Raw genomic sequence first — 26,186 nt, 5'->3', positions numbered from 1 at the left:
TCCCTACTTCCAGCTTCCAGTTTGGCTAATAAACACTTTACTTTAGAATACCTGGGTTTAAATATTATGTCTGCATTCCTACACATTTAGGTTCCCAACAAAATCAATCAGATGTAGCTTTTAAATAAATACATATTGGGATCCAAATGCTTCTTTAGGCATGGAAAAGAAGTTAGGTGAGCTCATTGATTTTTTTTACTTTTTTCTTTGAACAGTAAGACTCTGTAACAGAAATTGCTTGCGAAAGCACCAACAGTTTTAAAAGCAAAAACAGATGAGTGCCTTAAGACCTCCCTACACCTACCTCCTTAGAAATAGCATTACAACAGCAGCTGTGTTTTAAAACCTTTAGTACAAATGAAATTTGATATTGGCTTAACTTTGGTCTGATAATTGACTTTTATCCTACACCTAATTGCCGTACCAGCAGTATAGTGCAATGGTAGGGCAATAACAAAATCACACAGGATAGAAAGCTGTTTTAGTGAAGGTGACAGCAGTGAGGACCCAGGAGGTCATTTGGATAGTTTTCTCTATTTTCTCACAGTGCAGGATGTAGCCTATGCTGCTACATTCAGTCAGTCAGTAACTAATATTGAGTAATGTTAGCTTTTAACCAATTTGTATTTATAAGACACAGCTTATACAAATAGTTGAACTGCAACTGAATACACAATTAATGTAATGTCAAGTTTTAAGATTTTTTTTAAAAAAAATCCTTACCCCCAGGATCTTTGTCAGGATTATATTCCAATGCATTGCTGCATATGAGATCTATGTCTATTAGGAAATCCTTTGCAGTTAAATAATTGTGCTTATCAATTTTACTTATTACTGTAGACAGGTCCATCGGCTCTCTGATAACTTCAAGGTAATCTGAAACCTATAATCAAACAGTGACACAGAGTGACACAAAAGTGACACAGAGATTTATGCTAACTTTAACACTCAGCACTATCATTTTGTTTTCGAACACAGTAATGCTAAACAGTTGAAACCATGATAATAACTAATGCTGGAACAACAGTTGTTCACCCCAAGAGTCATCACTCTGATTTTTAACTGGCAAGGAAAACTCCTGTCAAAGCTCTTTTGTTCTGTATATGTAAGTAATTTTCATTTTTTAATCTTCTGGAGAGAGAGAAAAGTGCAGGACCTTTCAAACACAATGAAGAAGACCTTATCCACACATCTGCTTCCAAGACATACACAACTACTAGAAAGTTCCTGCAGTCAGAATCATAAGAACATTGCTGGATGCCAGTGGCCTGTCTTGTCCAACTTCCTGTTCTCAAAGCAGCCAATCAGAAGCCCAGGCACAAAAGCACCTTTCCCCTCTTGCCATTTTCATCAACTGGTGCTCAGAAACATTACTGCATCCATCTGTCCTGAGTCTTGCACAGCTCAGCTTAAATGGATGTTCATGAGTTCTAGTGTTACGAGGGACAAAAACTTTTATCCATCCACTTTCTTCATGCTGGGAATAAATTATGTATGCTTCTATCATGACTTACTTGCCTTTACTCTAACCTCAACCTCGGCCCCCCAGCTGTTTTGGGACTACAATTCCCATCATCCCTGACCGCTGGTCCTGTTGGCTAGGGATGATGGGAGTTGTAGTCCCAAAACAGTTGGAGGGCTGAGTTTGGGGATGCCTGAATTAGGGTAAAATTCAGAGAAGGCCCACATGGGAAAGAAAGAGCAGGATTTCCACCTGCTAAAAATAGTGCCGCTACTACCAGGCACAGCGTTTTGGCCAGTTTGGTACCAGTGCGAGTCCCACCGCCACCAAGGCTAATTGCAACGTGGGGAAGCAAGTTTTGTTGAAATCAAAGCTGGGGAGGTAAGGGTTAAGCCTCTCCATCCTGTGTGCTGTGGTCCCAATGAAAATCACCCCATGCTTAGTATTAAACAGGAAAAATCAGAAGAAGTTGCTAAAGACAAATGCCTGGTTTGGCCCTTTGGCAAACACACCGTGTTTGCTTTTCCCTACTTGTTTGAAAACTAAGCACTCTTAATAAAAAGAGCCTTGAAGATAGTTTTGGCCCAGACACAGCTACCCAGGCATCTGAGGCCCTTCTACAGGTGCCCCTATCAAATAGGGCACAGTATGTAATCCTCACTTGAGAGGAGGCCTTTACAGCAGGTGAAACGCAATCATGGAATAAAAGAATTTTTTTTTAATGCTGTAGTACTTTGGCATACCTCTGGAGCTCCATGCAGTCAAAGGGATGAGCTCCTACCACTGGGGAGAAGGGCTGAGGTTTGTCCCCGCAGTTGCACCGAGGTCTGGACAAAGTTCTGAAGCATCAATACTGTTCCATTACTTCTGAATGCCCATATAAAAGCCTGTGCAATGTGGGAAACAAGACCCTGCCTGTCTCTCACTTTAGGCTGGGGCAGATGCTAAAAACATACACCCTGGAATAAAAACTAAATCATACTAAAAAGTGCATTTGTGAATCTCTGGATCACTTTTAAAATGTCCCTGAGGAATTCTACTGGTCCCTTCCTCCCTGTCTGAAAGTCCTCCTCCGAGCACAGTTTTTTGTCTTTTCTTAGACCAGCTTCATGCCCGTCTTTTCCCGCAAATCAACTATTTTCTATTTTTTTGCATTTTCAAATAAATCAGTAAACTCTTGTCAGTTTACATTTTTAGACAGGAGTGACTTGCAAGAGAGCTCATGTAAGGTTAAAAATGTATGGTAGAAAACACCTCTTAAGCACAAGAAATTGGTTACATATACAGAACTTTAAAAATCTAATGGCTAAAGTGATGACCAGGTCTTGACTTGAGCTAGGACTCAACACAGGAATCTATTTTGAACCTTGGAACATTTCAGGTAATATTCGAAAACAGCAAATGCACAGAAAGGGCAATATTCAACTGTGGTGTGTGTGTCCGTCCCCGTCCCCCACCCTTGCACAAATAGGACTTGACCCTTTTCCCCCTCTCCCCTGTAGTCTCCTGCATGCATTCAGAATCTGTTGTGGAGAGTTGGGGAACCCTCCAGAACAAAAGATGGGGCCAAGGAGCTTTGATTTTGAAAAGAGGGAGTGTAAGCTCTATCATCATGCCTGCTGGCACAACATTAGATCTCACCCAATAAATGTATATCAATATTCACTGCTCTTAGTCTAGATTGGGGGCTGTGTTTTCACATTAAATAGTATAGCTGCCACTATAGACTGAGCTCTGATACCACTCAGAAACCTAACCAGTGGTCCAGTTACAAATTTGCAAAATGGAGCCGGTAATTTACTCTTCCACAGCACTTTTTCGACTAGGGATGGGCTACCATTCTTTTTTAACGGCCACATTCCCTTGGTAATCTGCCATGGTCTCATGTCAACTGCGGATGGGGCCACTCCATGTAATTCTGTCCCCTCCTTTTCTCTTTCCATGCTCTCTTCTTTTTACCCAGTGAGCTACTGGAGGAGGAAATTGCAGAATGCACAAAAAGCAGGCATTTCCTTCCAAACAGACTGCCATCACCAGAGGTCCCGAATTGATCGCATGCAGACCACCTGATAGAGTGCACCTTTGATAGAGCTATTCCTTGAACTATCAAGCCCCCAATTGCTAGCACAATGCAAATTACATTTTTATAAGCACATCACCACAAATGGCTATTTCTTAAGTTATCTGTGCAAAATTGAGCTTTGAAGTTGACCGAAAATCGGACAGATTGTCACAAATTTGCTTGTAAACATGAACTAAAAGTGATTTTCTAGTAAACAAGAGATAGTTAATGCAGCTTTGCCATTCACTGCTTAATTTTATGCAGAACATTAAACTATTTTTTTTACTCTAAAGGCAAAGCCCAGAAAATTTAACAGTGACTCAAACTTAAGCCGCCAAATTCAGTCTTATTTTTCATAAAACTATATTTGTAGCTGACTACAAGTTGTCAGATCAAATGGTGTCATTACAGATTTATAAATTTTCAATTTTCACTTTGGCCAGAAACAGGCAAGGGGAAAGAGATGATAGTTTAATTTGTGAAATATTCTGGCAGAGGCATTACAATTCAATAAATTTCTTTCAACATCCCCATTGGCTACGTAGTGTTACTCCAGATAAAACAGTTTGCATCTGCTTCCTGTGAACAAATAATTTTTTGCTACAGAATGGAAGCAGCTCGAACAATACATTATTCTATAGGTTAGCATTCTTGCCGAAATAAGTTAGCAATGGCTTCAAATGTTAAAATTAAGCCACAATTGCTGTAAATATGCAAAACAGGTTAGATCAGGGATATCTGCAATAACAACTAATATATGTATTCTTAATTAATCACTAATAAGGTCAACTTCATTGTTTGCACGTTACTGAAACAAGACCTCTTCAATATCCACCGGTTTGCTGAAGATGTTAAAGCGCTTGTCTGTGGCCAATCTCTTGGTAACATCCCGGAGAAACAATCGCAGTTCTCTCAGTGTGTTTTCTTCCTGGTCCTCCATTCGCTGCTTTTCTGCCTCTGACAGCTGGCGAGTAGAAAATGGTAGTGCAAGAGGAAGCACCTCCATATCAGAAAGAGCTTTAAAAATAAGAATAATCAAAAAGTCAGGCAAAACAGGCTTTGCAGATTACATCCTTGGAAAATTTCACACAACACAGTGAATTTCTTTCTACCCTTATCAGACTTGATAATGCCAAGAACTCTGCACTCCTTATCTCAGCTCCGCACACCAAACTGAAGTAACCATATTGTGGAGACTTTACAATTACTGTGAACAACGACAGCCTGCTCAGCACCAGACACCTTTCCTTCAATAAGAGGGGTTGACAAGAGACAGGGTGGCAGGAATCTCAAGATCCTGCGTGGCCTTCTACCACAGCTATCAGAAAGTTAGAGCCAGAGATATTTTTGGCTCCTTCAGTCTATAGGAAAGCACAACTAATGCCTGCCAAGTTGTAAGTCATCTCCACCGAAAGTTGGGTTTCCTTTCAGTGCCAAAGAAAATGTTCCAAATCCCAAACCCCAATTAATCTGAAGCCACTACAAAAACTGTCTGTCTTTCCCCCTTAAGATTTACATACAGCCAAGCTTCTAGGAGGTTCTACAAGCAGGCTATGGGGGTAGCAGTAAAAAAGTTTCTGGTGCAGGAAAATCCAAGACCACACTGGCAGAATCTAGTGATTGGGTGCTGTTTCGGGCAGCTCTCTAAATTTCTGCTCAGTTCATGCTTCCTTCTTTCTCTCAAAGCTGTTATCCGTTTCAAAGTCTATTCCACAACTCTTGACAAATTTTACCACCTGTTTAGATATGAAGACTGTTCTAAAAATATATAAATGGGTGCTCGTTGGTACACTGAGATGCTATTCTGGCAGCCTATTCAGCCCGTTTATTGCCTTTAATTCTAACACGTTCGGGAAACCAACCAGCCTCCAGGATGTATGTTGAGGTAATAGCTGAGAGAAAAAATGGAGCTGAGGGAGTGCGGTGGAACTGGCCTGCTCAACCAGTTTTGTCTTTTTTCCCCAAACTAAAAAAAGCCACTCTTCTTTATCCCCCCCCTCCCCTTCTTGTAGAAGAGTTGCTCCAGCCTCCTTAACCTGTTAATTAACCTGTTAATTGTGGTTACTCTTCCTGCACCTTTTCCAGCTCTGCAATACCATTTTGGAGCTGGGGTGATCAGAACTGCATAGCGTTACAAATATCGGAAAAAGCTAAGGTATGTGACCATTTAGCCATGGGGTTTGCTTTTGGTTTAGTGTTACAAATATGGCTGTACTCTATACTAATACAGGGGCGTTACAACACCAGAATTTTTATTGTCTATCTCTTCTGTAATAATTCCTACTGTGGCATTCCTTTTTCACAGCTGCCGCACGCTGAAGACCTGCTTTCCATAGCTATCCAACACAACTCCCAAGAGTTCCTGGTGTCACTGCGGGGTCCAGACCCTATCAGTGTACATGGGAAGTTAAGATTTTGTTTTGTTCTCAAATGTGCATCACCTGGTGTTTATTTACATTGGACTTCATCTGCCAGTTTGTTGCCCATTTCATTCAATTTGTTACTTTGCCTTTAGAGCTCTTCACAATCTTGGATTTTCACCAACCTGAATACTTTGGTGTCATATGCAAACTTAGTCACTTTGCTGCCCATCCTTAATTCCACATCATTCAATGAACATGTAACAACATGGTGTGGATGCAGATATTAATCCTATGCACTGTCACCACCAACGCCTGCTATTTCTAATCTTATTTCAAAATGAACACAAGTAGTGCTGCTTTCAGGTGGAAAATTACATATACTCTGGACTTTACAGAGAATTAACTTACCAATTTGTTTCCTTCTTGGAGGAGGCATAGATGCTTGATTGAGGACAAGCTCTTGGAAAAATTTGCGCCTGTCTTCTTCACTAGGTCTCTGAATATAAAAAACCTCTTCATACTGGATTTTAAAGATACATTTCACCTACATAAAATCAATGAGAATTAGGCAGCTGAAAATCTCATCAAGCTACTTAATCGAACAAAACAAGCAAATTTTACTACACCTCCCCTCCCACTACGTAAAATAGACAAAATGACCCTCATAGTTTTACTGCCTGAAAATGGGGTAGCTAAATTGCACATGCCAATTTGGTTAGGTCCTAGCAGAAGCTAGTAATTGGTTACATCCTCAGCAGGAAAGTAAAGCACACGCTAGGATCAAAAACAGCATTGTTTCAATAGCATTTAACAAAAACAACTAGTCTGCCAATCACAGAGGTGGGGCTTGAGTCTAGTGGACCAAATAAGGCAGTGTCAGGGCAAGAAAAGAACACTGGACAGAAGTTCCAAATTAGAACGAGAAACATTTGCTTTCTTGTTTTAGGGTATTTTTCTAAAGTGTTGTCGTCAGCGGTACCACCACCTAGACAAAATTAATTTTACAATGCCAGCTTTCAAAGTTTGATTTACGTTAGGAAGCAACATTATCCCAATCTAATGATACATACAACCAAGTTTCTTACTAACACGCAGTCCCCCACTCTTGCCACAGTACAAGTGGTTTGTTAAACACCCTCAGGAATAAAAAGATACTTCAGCATTGGGGTAGAAGTTTCCCTCCAAGTGGACATCCCTACATGCAAATTTCAAGTCCCTCTCTGATTCAGGTTCACTCTTCCCTACAATGATTCCACTTCTCAAGAAATCACGCCATGCTCACCTCTTCAGGCAATTCACTATACATGGTTTCAGAGGTAGAGAGTAGAAATATAGGTGAGAATGATGGTATGTCTTGCAGCAAAGTTAGAAAAGTAGCTCTCACAGTTTCACTGACAGCTTCCCACCAATCGCCAATATGAGGCATGTAAACAATACTCGGTAGTGTTCTTCTTGCTTCACGAAAGATCTAATTTAAGAGGATACCAATGTTAAAATGATATTAAGAAAATAATTTTTAAAAAATTATTTGTATTTTAGGCACACAAACATTTAAGAATGTAGTATTTTCAACTGTATCTTTCTTAAAGGTTAGATGTAAATAGCTATTTTCCATATGCATTCACGTTAAGGCTCCAAATTATCTCGGTCTTGTCTTAGTAAAACTTCAAAGCATTGTTCTAATCATCTATCATCACAAAAATCACTAACTTGCATAAGAACATTAAACAGCATTTTTATTGCTTCTTCCAATTATTATTATTTTTTACTGGTATAATATTCTCAAACATTGCTTTCTCTCAATTTTGAAATGCCGCCGCTTAACTAAACTGAAATTAATGGTCGCTCTGCATCTTGCCAATAACTTCAGACATAGCATGGCGGCATGTTTCAAAATCGTCTCCATAACATATCATTCTGTGTTTTTCCTATACTTTAAATGGATATAAGATAGCAGGGTTGTGATTATAGATGACAGTTAACAATGAAGTCTTTGGACTAAACAATTGCCAATTCCCTCCCCAATAATATTAAATATTCAGTGTACAGCCATGGCTTTGGCTCAGAGAATGCTATGACAGAGCTTACATGTGCAGCCTAAAAATAAAGAACATTTGGAGAAGCTGAAGGTTTTCTGAAGTGTTTTTATAGAAGATATGTTGGTTTCTGCAAAGCGGAGATTTAATCCAACCTCAACAGGTAAGTTAAAAGAGAACCCAGCGGTCTGGGAATAGGGAACTGACAGCCCTCCCCACTCAACCCCTCAGAATTCTCCCTCCCAGGTTTTAGGACTGAAAATACCTCTTGTTGGTGCCAAAGCTAAAATGCTTTTTACAAGTCTGTAAAAAGAAGGGTGGATGGTTGAACCAAGAAGAAAGGCAGCCCTGAAACTTAAAAAGTTTCTCACCCTGCAAGTGACGTAGCGATCTCACCATTCCAGATAAATTGACAGCAATCTTAAACATTTTTAACAAATTCCACCAAGCTCAGTCTCTTTCTGAAAGCTGGTGACTGGAAATACTTTGTCTCAAACCAGAGAAGAAGCATGCATAGCTTGGCAGTGACGCTTCTTGCTTCAGCAGAAATGTATTGTGGCACCTTAAGATTTCATTGCCGTTTAATTCTGTGGACTTGGGTAAAAAGGGAGATGGGTACAGGATTCCCTTTTAGTTGTCTGACACAGCTTTAACTGAGGCTTCTGCTTCACACAAAAACCCCTATCTGTGTCTCTAGGAACACTTAAAATTTCCTATCCACATGGTATGTTTGCAAAGAGGGATTCCTTACTGACATTTATTTCACTGAAAGCTGATGGGAAACTTTCTGCGTGCGACATGTTGCGTCAAAGGTCAAAAGGGATATAAAGGCAGACTAACCTGCGCGCATGATTCTTCAGGTGTTTTGGCACTGACTGAATAAAGTGCTGGCAGATCTAATCTGTGCACAGCAATTTTTTCGAGCGAGTGCAAAAGTGCTGGAGCAAGGTGCGAAGTCTGACCTGAATCCCTCTCTCCAGAAAGCAGTAATCTTGGCCGGTAAGAGGTGGGCTGATGGTAAGCTGACCTGAAACAAAAACATTATTTGTTTTAGACCTGATCTGTTTTTACCATGTATTTTTAAATTTACTATACATTGAGTACTGTTAAGCGCTTCCTAGTGGGCAAGTTGAATGAAGTATAGCAACACACCTGCAATTAGCATGCCCGACACTCTAGCAGGGAGTTAAGTCAGCTTAGCAGAGGGGGTTTATCAGGTGTAGGGAAATGGGTGGTGGCGGGTGGGGCAGGCTTGCAAGAGAAGCAAGCATAAACAAAGAATCTTTATTGCTTGATTCTATAAATCTCTCTAGAAGAAAGGTTTAGGGTAAGAATACACCAGAGCAAACCAAAGACTATACCAGAGTGGTACCACAAATCACAAACTTATGCAGGCACTACAAGCAGCTATTCCTGTGTAAGTCTTGATGATAAAGTTATCAGAACATCTACTCACATTGTAAAATGAAGGTAAGGTTTGTGTACAGCAGCTGATAAATGTTTCTTTGGTGATCCCGACTGGCAACTTGTCTCAAATATTGATGAAGCATGCTCATCTTCACTATCGTCCAAAATTAAACTAGTTGCATCTGTTCAATGAAAATTAAAGGCCGATTAATACGTTAGCTGACACCTCCCTCAAACGTTATGAAATGGGTGCTTAAAATATATTTTGGCCAAGATAAAAGGAAGTTGTAATTAAAAGGGAGGAAATGAAACCTTTTGCAAGAATATACTTAATATAATGCCCCATAGTCTTCATCAAAACATTACTTTAAAACTGTTCTTGTTTTCTTTTGTTTTCTAATATGATACAAGACTGATTGGAGTGAAAAGATGGAAATACCTTCTCTTTTGTCAGCCTGGCTGAACTCGGCATGAGGAAACACTTTATGTAAAATTGCCAGAATGTCATTGAAGGTTCTTTCCAAAAGTGGCCTTATGATGGGAGATAGTGCATGCCCTGAAGACATTACGGCACGTTGAGAGGCAGGCACAATATTCTGCATTGCATGGTAAAAATCTTGTGCGCTGAGAACTATTGAAGAGACGTCTAGCTGCAGTTTCTGGCTACTGACGTAGATCTGAGGATAGCGCCGTCGCAGGGCAATCAAGGCAGCCTCAGTGCAAAGTGCTTTTATGTCGGCTCCACAATACCCTAGGGCACAGGAAAGAAGAAAGAAAACATACAAAGGTTCCATAAAGCAGCACCAATGTTTTGCATATGTCAAGCACCCGCCTGAAGCCGAAAGCAGCCAGCAGCATTCTGTCAGATTCATTCACAGTGCATTTAGTAATATGTGCAGCTTTAATATAAATCAAACCACCTGCTGGCAACTGAAGAAGCAAATGTTAAAACTCTCTCTTAAGAATAACCAAGGCTCTGAAAAAAATCCATTGCAAAAGAACCTATGAGACAAAGGCAAGTGTAAATACATTACTGTTCGACATTACCCGAGTGGTGTATGGACCTCAGGCATGCAGGAACACTATGTAAGCACAGAATCCAATCTCAGGAGGATTGGAACTAAGAAATAAAGCCTTCGCTGAGGTAGAAAAAGTCAAGTCCTCGTGAAAAGACAGGAAGCACTTGCTGCATCTGCTGAAGACTCACTAGAAACAATGTTGGGTCTGGCTTTCAGGGAAGAAACCTTCCATGCATTGTGGAATTCCTGCTCTCTCCTTCCATGGAAAGTAAACTGACCATCATGATTAGAGAGACTGGGAAACAATCCCTGTGCTGGTATCCAGGTTTTCCACATCACTCTTTGAACAGCCAAAACTACTGTGATTCTGCCTTATAGACAGCTGTGCTATTCAGGACATTTCTACAAGATTCAATACAGAATGCTCTATATTATGAGTGGTCACTCTGTGTATTTGCTGAACTTAGCTCCTAATGAAATCAGTGTAACTTTACTTCGTCAATATTAATGTCAGTGGCATGCAAGTGCCACTAACATACTCTGGATCTAAATGTAAGTTTTGTTCTTGCAAAATGTTGGCTACCTGTGAAAACGTTTAGCTGATGTGTCTAAAGTTATACAGTAAATTGTTAGGGAAATTTGGTGCAGCTGAAGAAGGGACATGGGTGATTCAGTTGGCGTAACCCTCCCTCTCTCCCTTTACCAAGAAAATTGGCCACCCTGCTCTACAGCAGTCACAAAGCGAAAATTATTTGCTCATACAAATATAACAGACACATAAGCATAATTTCTAAAGTAACAAGAACAATTATTTTGTCTGAAACATCATACAGTTAATGGGGGGGACGGGACTCACTTCCTATGGCAAGCAATCCCTGTCCTGTTAAGCATTTACAACTGCTTACCAGGAGGTTCCTGTCCTCATATTTACAGTCTCCATGCCTCCACCATGATACTGACGTTGCCTTTGTTAAGCACTTTTTAAAATGCATTGCTGTGTTAGCGATAGCTAACTATCAGCAAGAGTTTTTAGCAGCATCTCTGTTGCGTGAAAAGTAGCTCAACAGCAATGCAGTATGACCCCCAGCACCTAAACACCCATTTTTTTTGCATTCCCAGGAACTCACCAAAACAATTTATTGAGTACCTAGTGGAATACACTTAATGCTAATCTTATGATTTACCATAACAAGGACAGGCACAAGACTGGAAGCTTCTGCTTTTGATTAGCTGCTCCTACTTAGAAGCTTCTTGGTAAAAGAAAGACACTGTGGCTGCTGTTGTCCATTGTCACACAGAGTACTTATAGCCTCTTCCATCAGCATTATTCTGTGACTGAACGTGCTATCTAGGCTAGCCAGAGCCAATGAGAAGATGCGTTGCCTATTGTCTCTGAGCAAGGCATTATCTGGTTTGCCTCTTGAAAACATGAACTGTTCCTTACCTAAAACACAATCCACATTAAACTGCCCATTCTGCTTTCTTACATAGGTTGTTCCGGGAGGTGAGGGGAGAGCTACTTACTACTTAAAAGGAACATCACTGGACTAAATCAACTTAGGGCCTGTGCACAAACTTAAGTTTGGAGCTTTAATTTGTTTATTTTCTATATTAAAACATTGACAGTTCTCCTAGTTCCCTAAGGAAAATATACTGGCTTATCTTGGAAAAGATTGCAGTTAATTATTCCACCATTATTGTTTGTAGCTGCATCACCCTAGATGTATTATGATCTAGAGCGTACAGAAATAGATTCCCTATGCAATTTGCTTCAAACATATTAAAACCAAAAAAAATAAAATATTCAGCTCAGCTTACTGGAGTACAAGGTCACCACTGCTAGTAGGAAACTTCAGCTAATTAAAAATATTCTTAAAAGGTGTTCATAAAGTGACAGGGAACAGTTTCAATTTAACAAACAAACAAAAAAACACCCCTGTGTGCTAGTTTGAGGTCTTAATTTGAATTATGTCTAACAATTCTTAGATAGGCATGTTTTGGACACCTTAAGCTATTATGGGATATTGGGCTTGGTGTACCCATTACAAACATGGTCCAATCAACTGCTTTCTAAATAATCATATAGGCTACAATAGAGAAAGTTGGATCTCATTACTCTTATGAGTTATTGAGAATAATCTCACATTGGAAGACAAACAAATTTTACATATTTTAAACCAGAAGAGTAGTCATATATGGTTATGAGAGAGAGATCTCGTAAGATAAGGAAGTAAAATAGTGAGAGAAGTTGGACAAAACAGGTTAAGAATAGGGACATTGTTTTAGATCTCTAGTGACCAATTATTTCAATGGGGAAGTGCAAGGTTCAAAGGCTGGTTGTGAGTATTCATTGGGATATGAATATGTGAGAGTATTCATTGGGATATATATATCGCACATCTATCAGAAATATAGGTAATCTAGAACACTGGTCTTCAGGACCCACTTGTGGGCTGCAGCCTGATGCAAAGTATGTCACAACAGGAGTACTACCACCTTGCAAATATAAGGTAAGATTAAGAAATGGGTCCCCAAAGGCATGTTTGTGCTAAAAGCGGATTCTGGGTCTGAAAAAGTTGAAGACAGCTGCCCTAAAAGAATCATTACATGGAGCCTGAACATGGAGCCTAAATGGTACCCTGATCATGTGTAGAAATTTATTGACAAAGAGCATATCATGCAATGTGGAAATTTTCAAAGATGACTTTGGGTGGGGGGACGGACAGAAGGCAAATAGAAATATAGAAGACATCTTCACAGAGAACGGTATGTAATGTAGAAAGACATATTTTAAAACATTAAAAGTGGAATCAGTTTTGCACAGAGCATAAAGACAACAGCGCAAAAGGGCCACTGGAACACCCAAACCTTGTGCCAATTAAATCTATTTCAAACGATTTGGCTATGACCAAATTGCTAAGTGGCCCAGTTCAGATCTCTTATTTCAAACCTGGAAACCATAGTTTGGTGAACTGAACAGGGAACACGCTCTGGACATTACATTCTACATTCCCTGCCCTCACCATGACAATTTCCTCATTCACTTCCTGATTTCTTCCAAGAAGATTTCTGCTAAGAAATCCAAAAACAAGCAAACCTCTAAACCATGGTTTGAAACAATAGTTTGGTGGGTTATGAAAACATGGTTTTCAGGCAATTGTGGTTAGCACATATGACATAATTAGCCTAATTCAGGCATCACAGAAAGGGTATGGTGGGGTGGGGGAGATTATCATACAAAAGCACCAGATGAAAAAGCTAATAATAGGAGCACTTGCAAGATCATGGCATATTTCGAGTCATCCAACTCATCCAGCTTTGGAGGATGAACTGAATATTACTTCACTTTGGTGCTTATTAAGAATAGCACCAAATGCTTTCACTCTGAAAAAGTTGCCTAAAGTGGAACAGAATAGAAGCTGAGACATCTTCACTCAATAAAGACTCTTAAAAATCTTAAAGGAGGAACAGAGAATGACAGCCAAGCTATATGAGAAGAATAAAGGCAGTCCAGGCAGTTATATTTATGGAGTGGTTAGTATATCTTTGGTGGCAAGTACACATAAAAACACAAAAAGAATCTTCTCTTCTTCTTCTTTGGCAATCACTCGTAGCCAAGTAAGATTGTCTTCCATAAACACAGTTTTAACAATGAGTCCGTAAGTGAATGTGGAGGCCAATTCTGGATCCACATGTCCTTCTACAGTGGGGACATTGGATTCCAGGTGGGAGTTGATCACAGTGTGGATTTGTCAAGCGTGCCGTCCTCTTAGCACGTTTCTCCCTTGCGTCCTGAGTTCGAGTGTCTTCAAAGCCCAAGACACCTTTGGTAAAGGCTGTTCTCCAACTGGAGCACTCGCAGGCCAGTGTTTCCCAGTTGTCAGTGTTTATACTACATTTTTTTAGATTTGTCTTGAGACAGTCTTTAAACCTCTTTTGTTGACCACCAGCATTACGCTTTCCATTTTAAAGTTTGGAATAGAGTAGTTGCTTTGGAAGATGATCATCAGACATCCGCACAACATGACCAGTCCAACGAAGTTGATGTTGAAGAATCATTGCTTCAACACTGGTGATCTTTGCTTCTTCCAGTACACTGATATTAGTTCGCCCATCTTCCCAAGTGATGTGTAAAAAAAATTTGGAGACACCATTGATGGAATCTTTCGAGGAGTTGGAGATGGCATTTATAAGTGGTCCATGTTTCAGTACATGTTGGCAGTACAATAGCTTTGTAAACAAGCATTTTTGTTTCCCTGCGAATGTCCTGGTCCTCAAACACTCTGCAGTTCAATCAGGAGAAAGCCGCACTCGCAGAGCTCAGGCAATGCTGGATTTCAGCATCAATGTTGGCCATTGTGGAAAGATAACTGCCTAGGTAGGAGAAGTGATCGACAGTTTCCAATGTTACACCATTGAGTTGGAATGCCAGGGTGAGAAAGCACCTTTTCAAAAGTAATTCACATCTTCAAGTGGGATATAAGAGCAGTTTGTAAAGTTACAAACACCCCAAACAAATAAAATCCAAATATTAGAATTCCATAATGATCAGCTTTGTACGCTACTTAATTCCATTTTCATTCATGACCTACTGGAGGGAAGGAGGGCTGCATTGATGAAGTTGAGAGCTAACATAAGATTCAAGGGTTAGATCATAGCAGCTTCTAGGACCTATTGTGTGCCACAGCACACTGAAATATAGAGAAGCATAATGGCATTATACAGGATGAAGCAGATGTTCTCAGAAACTAGAATAACTGAAGTAAACTGAAGCTATGCGTTAAAAAGAATTGACAACATTGTTATCAAGTGGAAGGCAGGGGGGAAATGAGATCTTAATTCAACACTTGAACATGCACTAAAAAACAAGCCTATCGAGGCAAAAATATTTACGTCTAGCTTTGGTACCAAATTAAGAAAGATCAATTCCAACATAAGCTATTGCACACTGGAGCAACCAGACTGATTATCTATATTTTAATCTATTTTAAGTGCAGAAGTGTTTATTGATTGCTTAGTTCGAAAAAAGGCACAGATGATATTCACATGCAGTGAATACGCCTGAATGATACCACAAACAGATTAGAGGAACATTTCAGTTGAAGATATCTGTACTATGAAAACTAATGTCTATAAATTAATTATTAAATAAAATTTAGAGGTAACTTGAGGGATTTCTATTTGAAGTTCTGGAATAATTTCTTGAGAACCGTTGGGCAAGTAATAAATCCTGCTTTCAAAAGAGCTGGGTAAAGAAATTGAAACATAATTTATAAATTTATTCTAAAGGCTTGTTTGTGGCCAAATCCATGCAGGAACATTTTTTCCTCGTGCCAAACTCATTAAAAATCCACAGTGTTACTGCAGCTTTCATTAAAATGTATGGCTTGATTGACTTGCATGAGCCATTTTAGAGCTATGCCCTCTGAAGAACCTGTTTTTTGACAGCGGCTTAGCAGGGCTAGGATTATGCTGGGTTAATTTGCTGAAAGACACTGACAGGTCCAGGGCGTGATAATGTATTTTGATCCCTTCCAGTCTGATCCCTATCTCAAATACTTTGATTGGTCTTCAGACAGATTGCCACTTGATTGGCTTTTTAAATGATTTCACACAAATTTGCATTTATTTTTCTTGAAACTGGATTATTTTTCTTAAATGTCCCACATAAAAATTCTGAAGTGCAAGCTTAAAAAAAACAAAAACAAAACCCAAATCAAACTTATAACCAAAGTATGTTAGCCTCAAGAAACCAGCCCTGATGACTACAGAACCTGGAATTCAAAATCTCAAAACAAATCTAAGCATTATGATGTCTAAGCCTAATGCTAGTGAATGCTCCCAATCCATGACTGCTGAGCAAAATTGTTTTCAGATGATGCAGTCATCATTTTCTTCTTTATGCTATCCAAGTTGGGAGAGTTCTGTCTTTAAGATAACCCACAAGGGGTGAACTGCAAAGTGTTTAGCAACTGCATCAAATTAAGGGCTAAGCAAACATGTGTTTAAATGGTCCCAATGAATTTTCAAAATGCTGAATAAATAGGCTACACATTCCAAGCCCTTTTGAGAAAAAATTGAGACAACCTCTTTGCAAATGATTGGAACTAGATTTCTTGTCTAACTTGATCTGCCGCCACAGCTTTCAAGTTTCACATCTAACAATTGAACTGCAACTGCAGGATTTAAAATATAAATCTAATTTCAGAGGAAAAAGCAGAGCATAAGCTCTGGGATATTTTTCCCGTTTAATTAAACAGATTTCCCCTTCAAATCCAATTGGTTACACCACAGTAAAGGGCACGTTTTCTTATAAGATATCCAAGCCATGTTGTTGCAATCTTAATATTTTTTCAAATAGAAATATGGTCACAACATGAAGGGACCAAAATTCTATTTTGTTATCATCTACCTTCTACTAAATGGTTTTTGCAGAATCTCTAGAAGAATCTACGTGAAATGGGGTTTGGCACATGCTTTCTTACACCAGGCAAAGCTTAATTTGTCATTTGCTGGATATTTTGTTTTCTTCTCACCAGAAGATGTTGGGGTCTTTGCAGATCAAAAGTGGAGGAATGCTGCTTCGAAGGTAGATGTTCCTGTGGATGAAGAGGATAATTCGGATGTACAGTAGCTGACTGAATGGATGGTGTTAAATTTAAAATTTTACTGTTTTGATGTAGTAGACCCAATGACCTGATGTGGTTTTCCTAAAAATTGTTGACTAGCAGCATAAGATGGACAGAAGATGAAAAATTGTTTGGAAGAGGCTATGGTTATTTGTTTAGGGTTGATTTATTATGTTAACACATCTCACTTTTTCTAACCTACTGATTTTATAGTATAGTTGCTAGTATGGTAAGGCTTATGTTTATTTTGAACAGCCAATCTACTACTCAGTATTTCATGTCTGGTGCTCCATAGTATGTTTCAGATATCCAGTGTCCAACTTTAGAGAAAGAAACACCTATTCTGTAACTAGCATACTTTTAAGTCTTGAGGATTCTTAGCTCAGTTGCCTTCCAAAAACCATTTCAATAATAAAAAAAGACAGAACTCTTTAGCATCCACACATGTAGGGAAACAAATTGGTTTTTTTCTATTTTATTTGTAATATAAAAAGAGCTGCCATTGTCCTCTGGAAGACCAGTATCCCATAAGCTGGGTAGCTTTGCATGTTCAGTCCTATAAAGGGATAATCATTCATGCCAAAGTTTTTGACATATAAATTGTCTTATAAAGGATCTGTGGTAGTAACAGGAAACATCAGTTAAGATAGTATATGAGCAATAAATTAGTATGTATTTCAATTTTCTAATATGTTTTAACAGGACATATGTACATAATTTAATAAGCACACATTAAGGATTCTTACAAAGTAAAGAAAAAAACCTTTCAAGAGCAAAGACATCTAAAGTGAAAGCACTAATATAATACCACTTACCGACACATTTTTCCGCTAATTCTCCTAAAAAATGATCTGACAATTTTGGGTTCCAGTCCCTGGTATGTATTTGGAATATGTGCTTTCTTGCCTTAGAAAGAAAGAATAAATGCAGTATTAAGAGCTAAATCACAATATATCAAGCCTATCACTTGCATGAACAAGTTAATCAACTAACTTAAATATACACCCCCCTCTTATTATTCTTTATTAACACAATTTTATAACACCTTTTGACTCTTACAGGCCAGAACCACCATTAGGTTTAGAGGGGGGGGAATACAATACACAATTAACAGATTTAAATCAAAACATTAAAACCAAGAAAAGCTGAGTATAAATCTTCACTGCGAGATTAAAAGCTGCTTTAAGTCAGTTGAAATGTACAATGCTTTTATTCCCAGCCCAAAAGTCTTCAGGGGGTGGGACAAGTCTAACCTCTCTAGATAGAGAATTCCCTAACAGAGATGCTGCCACAGAAAAGACATTATCTCGTGTCCTGACCAGATCCTTTATTGTGCTGGGGAAAGGAAGTGGTGCTCTTCTCAGAGTTGATCAATTTAAGTTAATGGAGACGACTAACTTCGGTTCATGATCTCAACCTATGAACAGGTTCACACGGGAGGCAGTGGTCTTTCAAATATTGTGCCTTAAGTCGCTTAGGGCCTTATAGGTCACAGCACAAACAAATAAGAAGCCAGCACAGTTTATGTAAGGCTGGTGTAATATAGTCTGAAAATATTCTAATCTAATATATATAGTACAGTGATCTGGCGGCTGCAAATTGCACCAGCCAGTTACTGAACACTGGATAGCCCAACACAGCGCTCATTGCGGTAATCTACCCAGAAGGTGACCAATGCATGTATTACTGCGCCCAGATCCAACTTTTCCAAGAAGAGATGCAGCCAGTGAATCAGACAAGGCACTCTTGGTCATAGAAGTTACCTGAACATCAGGAGCCCCCTCCCAAACTGACCCTTAACCTTTATAGGAATTTAAAAGTATCCAGGACAAGCTGCATTCTCAGTCCTGAATTAGCCCATCTACTGGCCAAAACCATCTCTGCCATGACTAGACAAAGGCTCAACTTGTTAGCCCGCATTCTATCTTCACTGCTTCCAGGCAACACTGCTCAGCTTCCACAGTCTCCTTGGCAGAGGAGATAGATATGGGTATTATTGGCCTATTGATAACCAGGGGTCAGCAAACTTTTTCAGCAGGGGGCTGGATGGTCCACTGTCCCTCAGACCTTGTGGGGGGCTGGACTATATTTGGAGGGGCGATGATACAAGAGCACCATGAGCCCCGGTGGCTGCTTACCTGTGTCTTGCGAGCGGCAGGGGCTGGCGGCGGAGGAGGCGCGAAAGAGCTCTGGATACGGGCTGCTTAAAATGGCAGCCGCTCGAGCACAGCTGCTGCTGGCACCAACAAAGCCCAGCCCCCTTCCTCCTCTAGGCAGGGCAGGGAGAAGCTAGAAGGAGGGAGGGAGAGGTGCCGCCACCACCATGTGATGGAGAGGGAGGGAGAGGGAAAGAATGTGCGCGGTGGCGATCCACCTGGCGATTCCCAGACTGTCCGCAGGCTGGATCCAGAAGGCAATTGGGCCTGATCCAGCCCGCGGCCCTTAGTTTGCCAACCCATGGATAAGACCCAATCCCTAGATCAGTGGTGGTGAACCTACGGCACGCGTGCCAGAGGGGGCGTTGGGGGATGCAAAACAGAGCCACAACCTCCAGGGTGCACGTTTTCCCTTGGGGAGTTTCCGCTGTGGGTGGGGAGGGCGCAGCATTCTGCACACGCTCAGAGGCGTGCTGCTGCGTTGGTGGGCCGCCAAGAGTTCTGAGCAGCCGCCTTCCTCCTCCTCCTGCTGCTGCTGCTGCTAGGTTGAGGCTTTACACACCCTGCATAGGGGCTGGTCGGGGAATCGGCGAAGGAGCAGGGCTAGTACATGGGGCAGCTCCCAGGGCCCTTTCAGGAAATGGCAGCACGATGAGGGGGGCGGTGTGATGGGGGGGGGGGCGCCGCTCTGCATGTGCTCAGAGGGCCACACCAAGAACGCTTGCTTGTTGGGCTGGAGCTTAAAAGCGGAGAATTCTTAAACCGTGGAATTCTCTGCCAAATAATTTTAAGTCAGTGAAAGCACTTGGGATTGCTTTCCTTACTTTGTTTGGATGATCTTAATGCAAACTTTTACCTTTCAATAAAAAGTTGTTTGTATTATTGAAAGCTCTGTTATTGTGTTTTTCTATTAAGACAAAAGATGTTAATGTATGAGTTGTTTTTTCTAAATTAAAACCTCAGTATTCAGGTTAAACTGCCATGTTGGCACTTTGCGATAAACACAGTAAAGCGGGTTTTGGGTTGCAGTCTGGGCACTCGGTCTCTAAAAGGTTCACCATCACTGCCCTAGATTGTCTCTCCAAGCTCACTTTTGTTCCCAAAGTAACTGAAATCTTGGGATGATTATATAAAGAATTTTACAGGCAAATCGGTTAATTTATGCCCTCTCATTTAATCCAAACTAATTATGTGCTTCCCCATTTAATTTTTAACAAGCAGTTTATTACTGCAGAAAAATACCACGAACATGATTATTCAGACAGTATAATAGAAAACTAATACTTCAAAGGAGAACTTCAATAAAGATAAGTTAATGCAAAAGAATATAGAAGATTATAGTTCTGGAAAAATATGTTGCTGGCTATTTCTATTAAGATGTACACCCATTAATATCAGGAAGAAGTGAACTATATTTATTCTCAGACAAAAGCTGAGTATAAGAATACTGGCATGAAGAAACCATGAACTTTTACTGATATGGTTTACCTACAGAGGTTTTTTTCAAATGTAATATAAGACGACTATCTGGCACTACTAGGTTCTCTTTAGTTAAAAAAATTTGCTTACATGAGAGCCTGTCCTACCATTAGGCAGATGAGGCAGCTCCCTCAGACTTTGGAAGGGCATCAAACTTGTTACTGTTTACTGACCTGCAAGAGGCATCAAAATGTCTCTGGTCAGTCCTGGTTTATCTATTTGAATTTGTGTCATTTAATGCTGACTTATTTGCTGTACTATGTATTGTGCTTTCAATTAGCTTCTAATGTTGCCCTGGGCTCTTGAGAGGAAGGGTGGGATATAAGAAATAAAATAACAACTTCACATTCTTACCTTTTGATCAGGCAGGCTAAAAAGAAATTCCCTGTCAAAACGACCAGGTCTCCTGAGTGCTGGATCTATAGAATCAAGTCTGTTTGTAGCACCAATGACAACAATTTCTCCTCTGTTGTCTAATCCATCCATGAGAGCAAGCAGAGTAGACACTATAGAGCTAAAACAACATTTCAACCACATTTTTAGGGAGAACGTTCAAAATATGTATATACAGTCATTAAAAATGTTTTTAACCATCCTAAATAAAAGACATGGATAACCATGACATGTATGGCAAAACCAAATTAAGCCATTCACAAATGGAAGGCTTCCTTCTTTCCTTGGAAGATTTGGCAGAGATATCCTGCTGGCAGAAAGGGGAAAGCAATTCAGAATCATTCTCTTGTAAAATCCCCCCCCCTTTTTTTTTTTTTGCTGGGGCGCCCAACCCTCTGCAGAATATTTTCAGAGGGTATGAAATTGTTTCATTGTGAAGGAAAGTCAGAAAAATCATCGCCCGCTCCTTCTACCAGCAGGAGAGTCCAGAGTCAAACACTGCTTGTGGGAGATTGGATCCCAGCCAAGGTTAGCAACACTATAGTTATGAACACTATAGTGAAGCACTTGAAATAAATTATCATTTCTGGCGTTGCTCATAGACAAGGCCTAGGTATGCAAGTGACAAGTATTCGATCCGAAAAGGCATAATAATTCTGAATATGTCTTCTCACAAAGTTATGTTGTATCCCATTACTGAACAAAGAAGAGTTTCTTTTATGCCCTGACAATGCTCCACAGAGAAGCAACGTAAAGAGCAATCCTTAACCAGTTTCTGTTTGATCCTTGCCCACCTACACGAAGTCTGGAGATAACCTTTTGTTGTTGTTGTTCAATCTCTCCCAAATAAAAAAGAAGGAAAAGCTTTCTCTTTACTGTCATAGCCAAAGAGATATACCAGCCACCTTTTGCCTATCACTCCTGCTGCAGGGCAAATTTCCAATCTATTGACAGCCACATTTGAGCCCCAGAGCCCTTTCCACCATATAAGGTACCACTGATAAGCATCCAGGGAGCACAGCCACATCACTTTGTGCACAATTCCTGTATCAGTTATACATCAGTGATCAAATAAGTTGCTAGAATTAAAACAAAGCTTACCTTGCGGAAGCTAACAAACAATATTTTGTTCACAGGAGATAAAAGTTGGGGGGGGGGGTCCAGTTAAACCATTTAGAATGTTCTCCTGACAATCTGCTTACTACAGTACTAGTTTCATGTTACATTTTATTTTATCATATTCACTGACCTAAATATTTATGGGTGGTATTCAACAAAGTGCTTCCACTAGCACAAGAACCTTTGGCTGCATAACAGAATTTCCACGCCCTCTCCTCTCCCCGCAAACCCCTTAAATCTGTTCCAGCGTGTCCCCCAACCCTCCGCAGAAGATCTGTGGAAGGCACAGGGAGATTGCAGGAAAACTCAACTGTGCAAGTGGAAATCCTTGTGTTTGACAAAGCCCTCCCCTGAATCCCACCCTATGCACTTCATATGAAAAGGTGTTGGATCTACCATTGTGTGAACAACGAAACTGTGGAGCCAACACAAGATATTCAGAAGTAATACACTGGAATTACCTGTGAATCTGGTCCTGCCTGCTAGAACGGACTGGGGCCAATCCATCAATTTCATCAAAAAAGATTATGGATGGCCTCATCAGGTATGCCTGGTGAGCAACAAACAGTATTAGTTAAAAAAGCACAAGAAAAGCATTTGTTTATAATGCCAAGGATTAAGCCTACCTGTACCTTTAATTAATGTCTAACTTGAACTGCTGTCCTTCTAGGTAAACCCACTCTGGTCATAAATCTAAAGTTCACCCACTAAAGGTGTTCACTGATCAAATGCATTTCACTAAATGGCAACAGCAATAATAGTACAGATTCAGGATGCTGTTAAAAGAGGGGGAAATAAACAGGTTGTTTCTCAAATTCTGCAAGATTACATTCGTAAGTCTACCTCCTGTCTCATGCCAGTCATACAAGTACCATTAAATATTTTCTTTTTGTGAGAGCCAAGATTCACTTTCAACAGTTCATCTGCTTGGAGGGAATTGTAATTGTTGGTCTATGTTCCATATGAGATGGTCCAGAGTATCACTGCATTGCAACTCTTCCAGTGTTCAGCTGAGAGGTATGAACTGTCAGGGTAACGTCCCTCATCTTCTAATTCAAGGTGAAAAGAAGCTGCAGCAAGTTTTTTGCTCAAACAACCTGCTCCTATTTGTTTCCAAGCAGGTACACCCAACCAATCCAACAAAAAGAAAAGTCTGATGAACACACTATAAAAAGAGAACAAGCCTCAAATTCTCATTTACACAGAGCATGCTTTGTCCTCTTGTACGTTTCTATGCTAGGAATTCACCTAAGTGATCTTGTTATTTAGTAGTCAAAGAAAAACCCAATAGCTTACTTAAACTATTTTTAACAAAATCTGACATTTATAGAGTTTGATCTTAGTTTTCACTCTGCTCATGGAAGAACTGCTTCTGTTCATCGGAAGACCCATTCCATAAATAGAAGATCCTGCATTTTATGTAGCAAGAAATTAGGCTCCATTCCATACTACTCCATCAGTACATTGAATATGCTAGTGAACAAAAGCTTTAGACAATCTAGATAATATAATGTTTCCTTTGTATCGTTTTATATCATCTGCCAACACAGTGCAATTAAGCACTGCTATAAGAAACTAGGGATATGAGAAATTATGCCTGTTTTGAATTTCACAGAGTGAAAGCAATTGTAGGGGGAGGATGTGTCCCAAAGTAAACTTAAGGCTGAAATCCTATCATTACTTTATTAGGAGTAAGCCCCATTAATCTCAATGGGACTTAGCTTTGAGTAGACCTACATAGGAGAATTGGCTTTAATGTCCCTTTTGTGCTTATTAAGCCATTCTTGCCTACACTTTGCTGCTACTTAAATAAAAAACCCTTTCCTCTCTTCCTGCAGTGATTCCAGCAAACGTTCCAGTAGAAAATATGATGATGCTATGACATTATGTAGCTAATCCAATTTGGCAACGTGACCTCACCAACAGCAAAAGAAGATCGTTCAGAGCAAGAGCAATGCTCCCTGGATTTTATTTCCCTCCCTGTGTGAATAGGTGATTTTTTACCGCCTTTAACATCCCTACCTCCAGAATCACAGCCTCCAACGAAAACGTTTCTGACAAGCACTCCCATCCTGTTTTGGTTGAAACTATCAAAGACATAATGTTGTGTACTAACTTGATCGAAGAGGAGTCGAAGTTGCCGTTCAGATTCACCAACCCATTTGCTGAGACAGTCTGCTCCTTTCCTCATGAAAAAAGCAACTTTTCTCTCCCCTTGTGTGCATTCATTGGCCAGAGCTCTAGCTACCAAGGTTTTACCTGTTCCAGGAGGACCATAAAACAAACAGCCCCTGAAGACAAATGGATAAATATAGTAATCACTATTTCTTTGTTTCTTGTTCAATGCAGAAAGTATTTGTTACCCACATGGCATGAATGCCAATCATGATGCGTCCAACATTTCCCCCCAGGTATGTTCATTTTTTGTTTGAGAATGTGATAATTATTCTCTCTGTTCCAAATCATTTAAAGAGAAAGGTACGTCTATCACTTCTTGTTGATGTGTCGGCTGCCAGGTCAGTGGGTTATGGTGCAATATCACAGATTAAAAGCAGCATCAGATATATTTCTAAAGACTGATTGCCAAGAGGAAAAGTTTTTACTGGTAAGATTACAATTCAAACATCTCTCTATCTCTCAGGTTCTCTTAAAGGTAAAGGTAAAGGGACCCCTGACCATTAGGTCCAGTCGTGGCCGACTCTGGGGTTGCAGCGCTCATCTGGCTTTATTGGCCGAGGGAGCCAGCGTACAACTTCTGGGTCATGTGGCCAGCATGACTAAGCCGCTTCTAAGCAGCGCACAGAAACGCTGTTTACCTTCCTGCCAGACCTATTTATCTACTTGCACTTTGACGTGCTTTCGAACTGCTAGGTTGGCAGGAGCAGGGACCGAGCAACGGGAGCTCACCCCGTCATGGGGATTCGAACCACCAACCTTCTGATCGGCAAGTCCTAGGCTCTGTGGTTTAACCCACAGCGCCACCCGCATCCCTTCTCTTACCCTTATGCAAGTTCTCTTACCCTTATGCAAATCTACCCAATATTTATTTATTTCATAAAATTTATACACCGCCTTACTGTAAAAACCTCAAAGCAGTTTACAAAATGAGGGAAAGGGCAGAGGAAGTCAATTAAGGCACAAGAGGAAAAGTAGAGCGTTGATTCTATGGTTTAACATATTGGTTCTTTTAGAAAAGCTCTGTGTCTCCTGCTGCACAAGTTTGCCATGTCATGAAACCCTTTTTTGCCAACTTCTTGTAGTTATTTTAATGGCTCTGAATAACACATCTCATCTCTACTGACATCACTGAATGAATCTTCAAAAAAGGAGTAATTTCTTTCACCAGTCAGATTAAATCCAAAATGCTACTATGCTTTTTAGACCACACACAAAAAGCCTCCTCTGCTTTATTCTTCAGAAAGGGCCCGACACACACATTCACAAAAGAAAAGAAAATGTTCGGTTCAGCAGTCCTTCCACATTAACTCCTCTTTTTTAACCACACCAACAAGCTATAGAGGTCCTGACCATCATCCAGTAAAAACCCTTAGGCATATTTAAAACTCTGAGCAAACTAAACTAAAAAAAAAAAGTTGTACACTCTTCAAATTACTTTTGCAATCACCACCCCATCACAGCTCCTAGTCAATTGGATTGAGCCAAATACATAGCTCTTCTAATTGTATGTATTGGAATTGCCTTAATCTGAACTTTACAACTAGTTGTGCTGAATGGTTTCTTCAAGAAATAAGTGAAGGGTGGACTTAGCCTGCCAAATATTCCCTTCAACATCACTCCTCTTTCACCTCTGTATTGACAATCTTGGGGAAAGTGGCATAGTACATCCCAGAGTCTGCTAAATTCCTTCTCAAGCACGATATATTAAAACAATATACGTCAAATACAAAGAAAATTTATATGAAGGGAAAAAATCTACCTACCTTGGTGGCTGAATTTTGAATTTTTCAAATATTTCAGGATAAAGAAGAGGAAATATAACCATTTCCTTAAGTGCATGAATATGATTGCTTAGTCCACCTATGCTATCAAAGCGCACCTAA

General features: G+C 40.0%; 1 protein-coding gene across 1 annotated transcript in view; it reads right to left on the bottom strand.

Moving 5' to 3' along the window:
- The window catches only part of ATAD2B (ATPase family AAA domain containing 2B), a 52,911-nt gene that overhangs the window by 7,675 nt on the left and 19,050 nt on the right, over window positions 1–26,186 (bottom strand). Inside the window, 12 exon segments of the mRNA XM_028722345.2 lie at window positions 724–883; window positions 4,345–4,541; window positions 6,296–6,431; window positions 7,170–7,355; window positions 8,764–8,950; window positions 9,380–9,512; window positions 9,770–10,081; window positions 17,794–17,884; window positions 20,968–21,127; window positions 22,587–22,675; window positions 24,242–24,416; window positions 26,067–26,182. Coding sequence (XP_028578178.2) covers window positions 724–883; window positions 4,345–4,541; window positions 6,296–6,431; window positions 7,170–7,355; window positions 8,764–8,950; window positions 9,380–9,512; window positions 9,770–10,081; window positions 17,794–17,884; window positions 20,968–21,127; window positions 22,587–22,675; window positions 24,242–24,416; window positions 26,067–26,182 — 1,942 coding nt within the window.

The sequence above is a fragment of the Podarcis muralis genome, chromosome 3, assembly GCF_964188315.1.
Source record: "Podarcis muralis chromosome 3, rPodMur119.hap1.1, whole genome shotgun sequence".
Taxonomy (NCBI): Eukaryota; Metazoa; Chordata; class Lepidosauria; order Squamata; family Lacertidae; genus Podarcis; species Podarcis muralis.
Note: the sequence above shows the minus strand (reverse complement) of the source record. Positions and strands in the feature narration are given on the sequence as shown.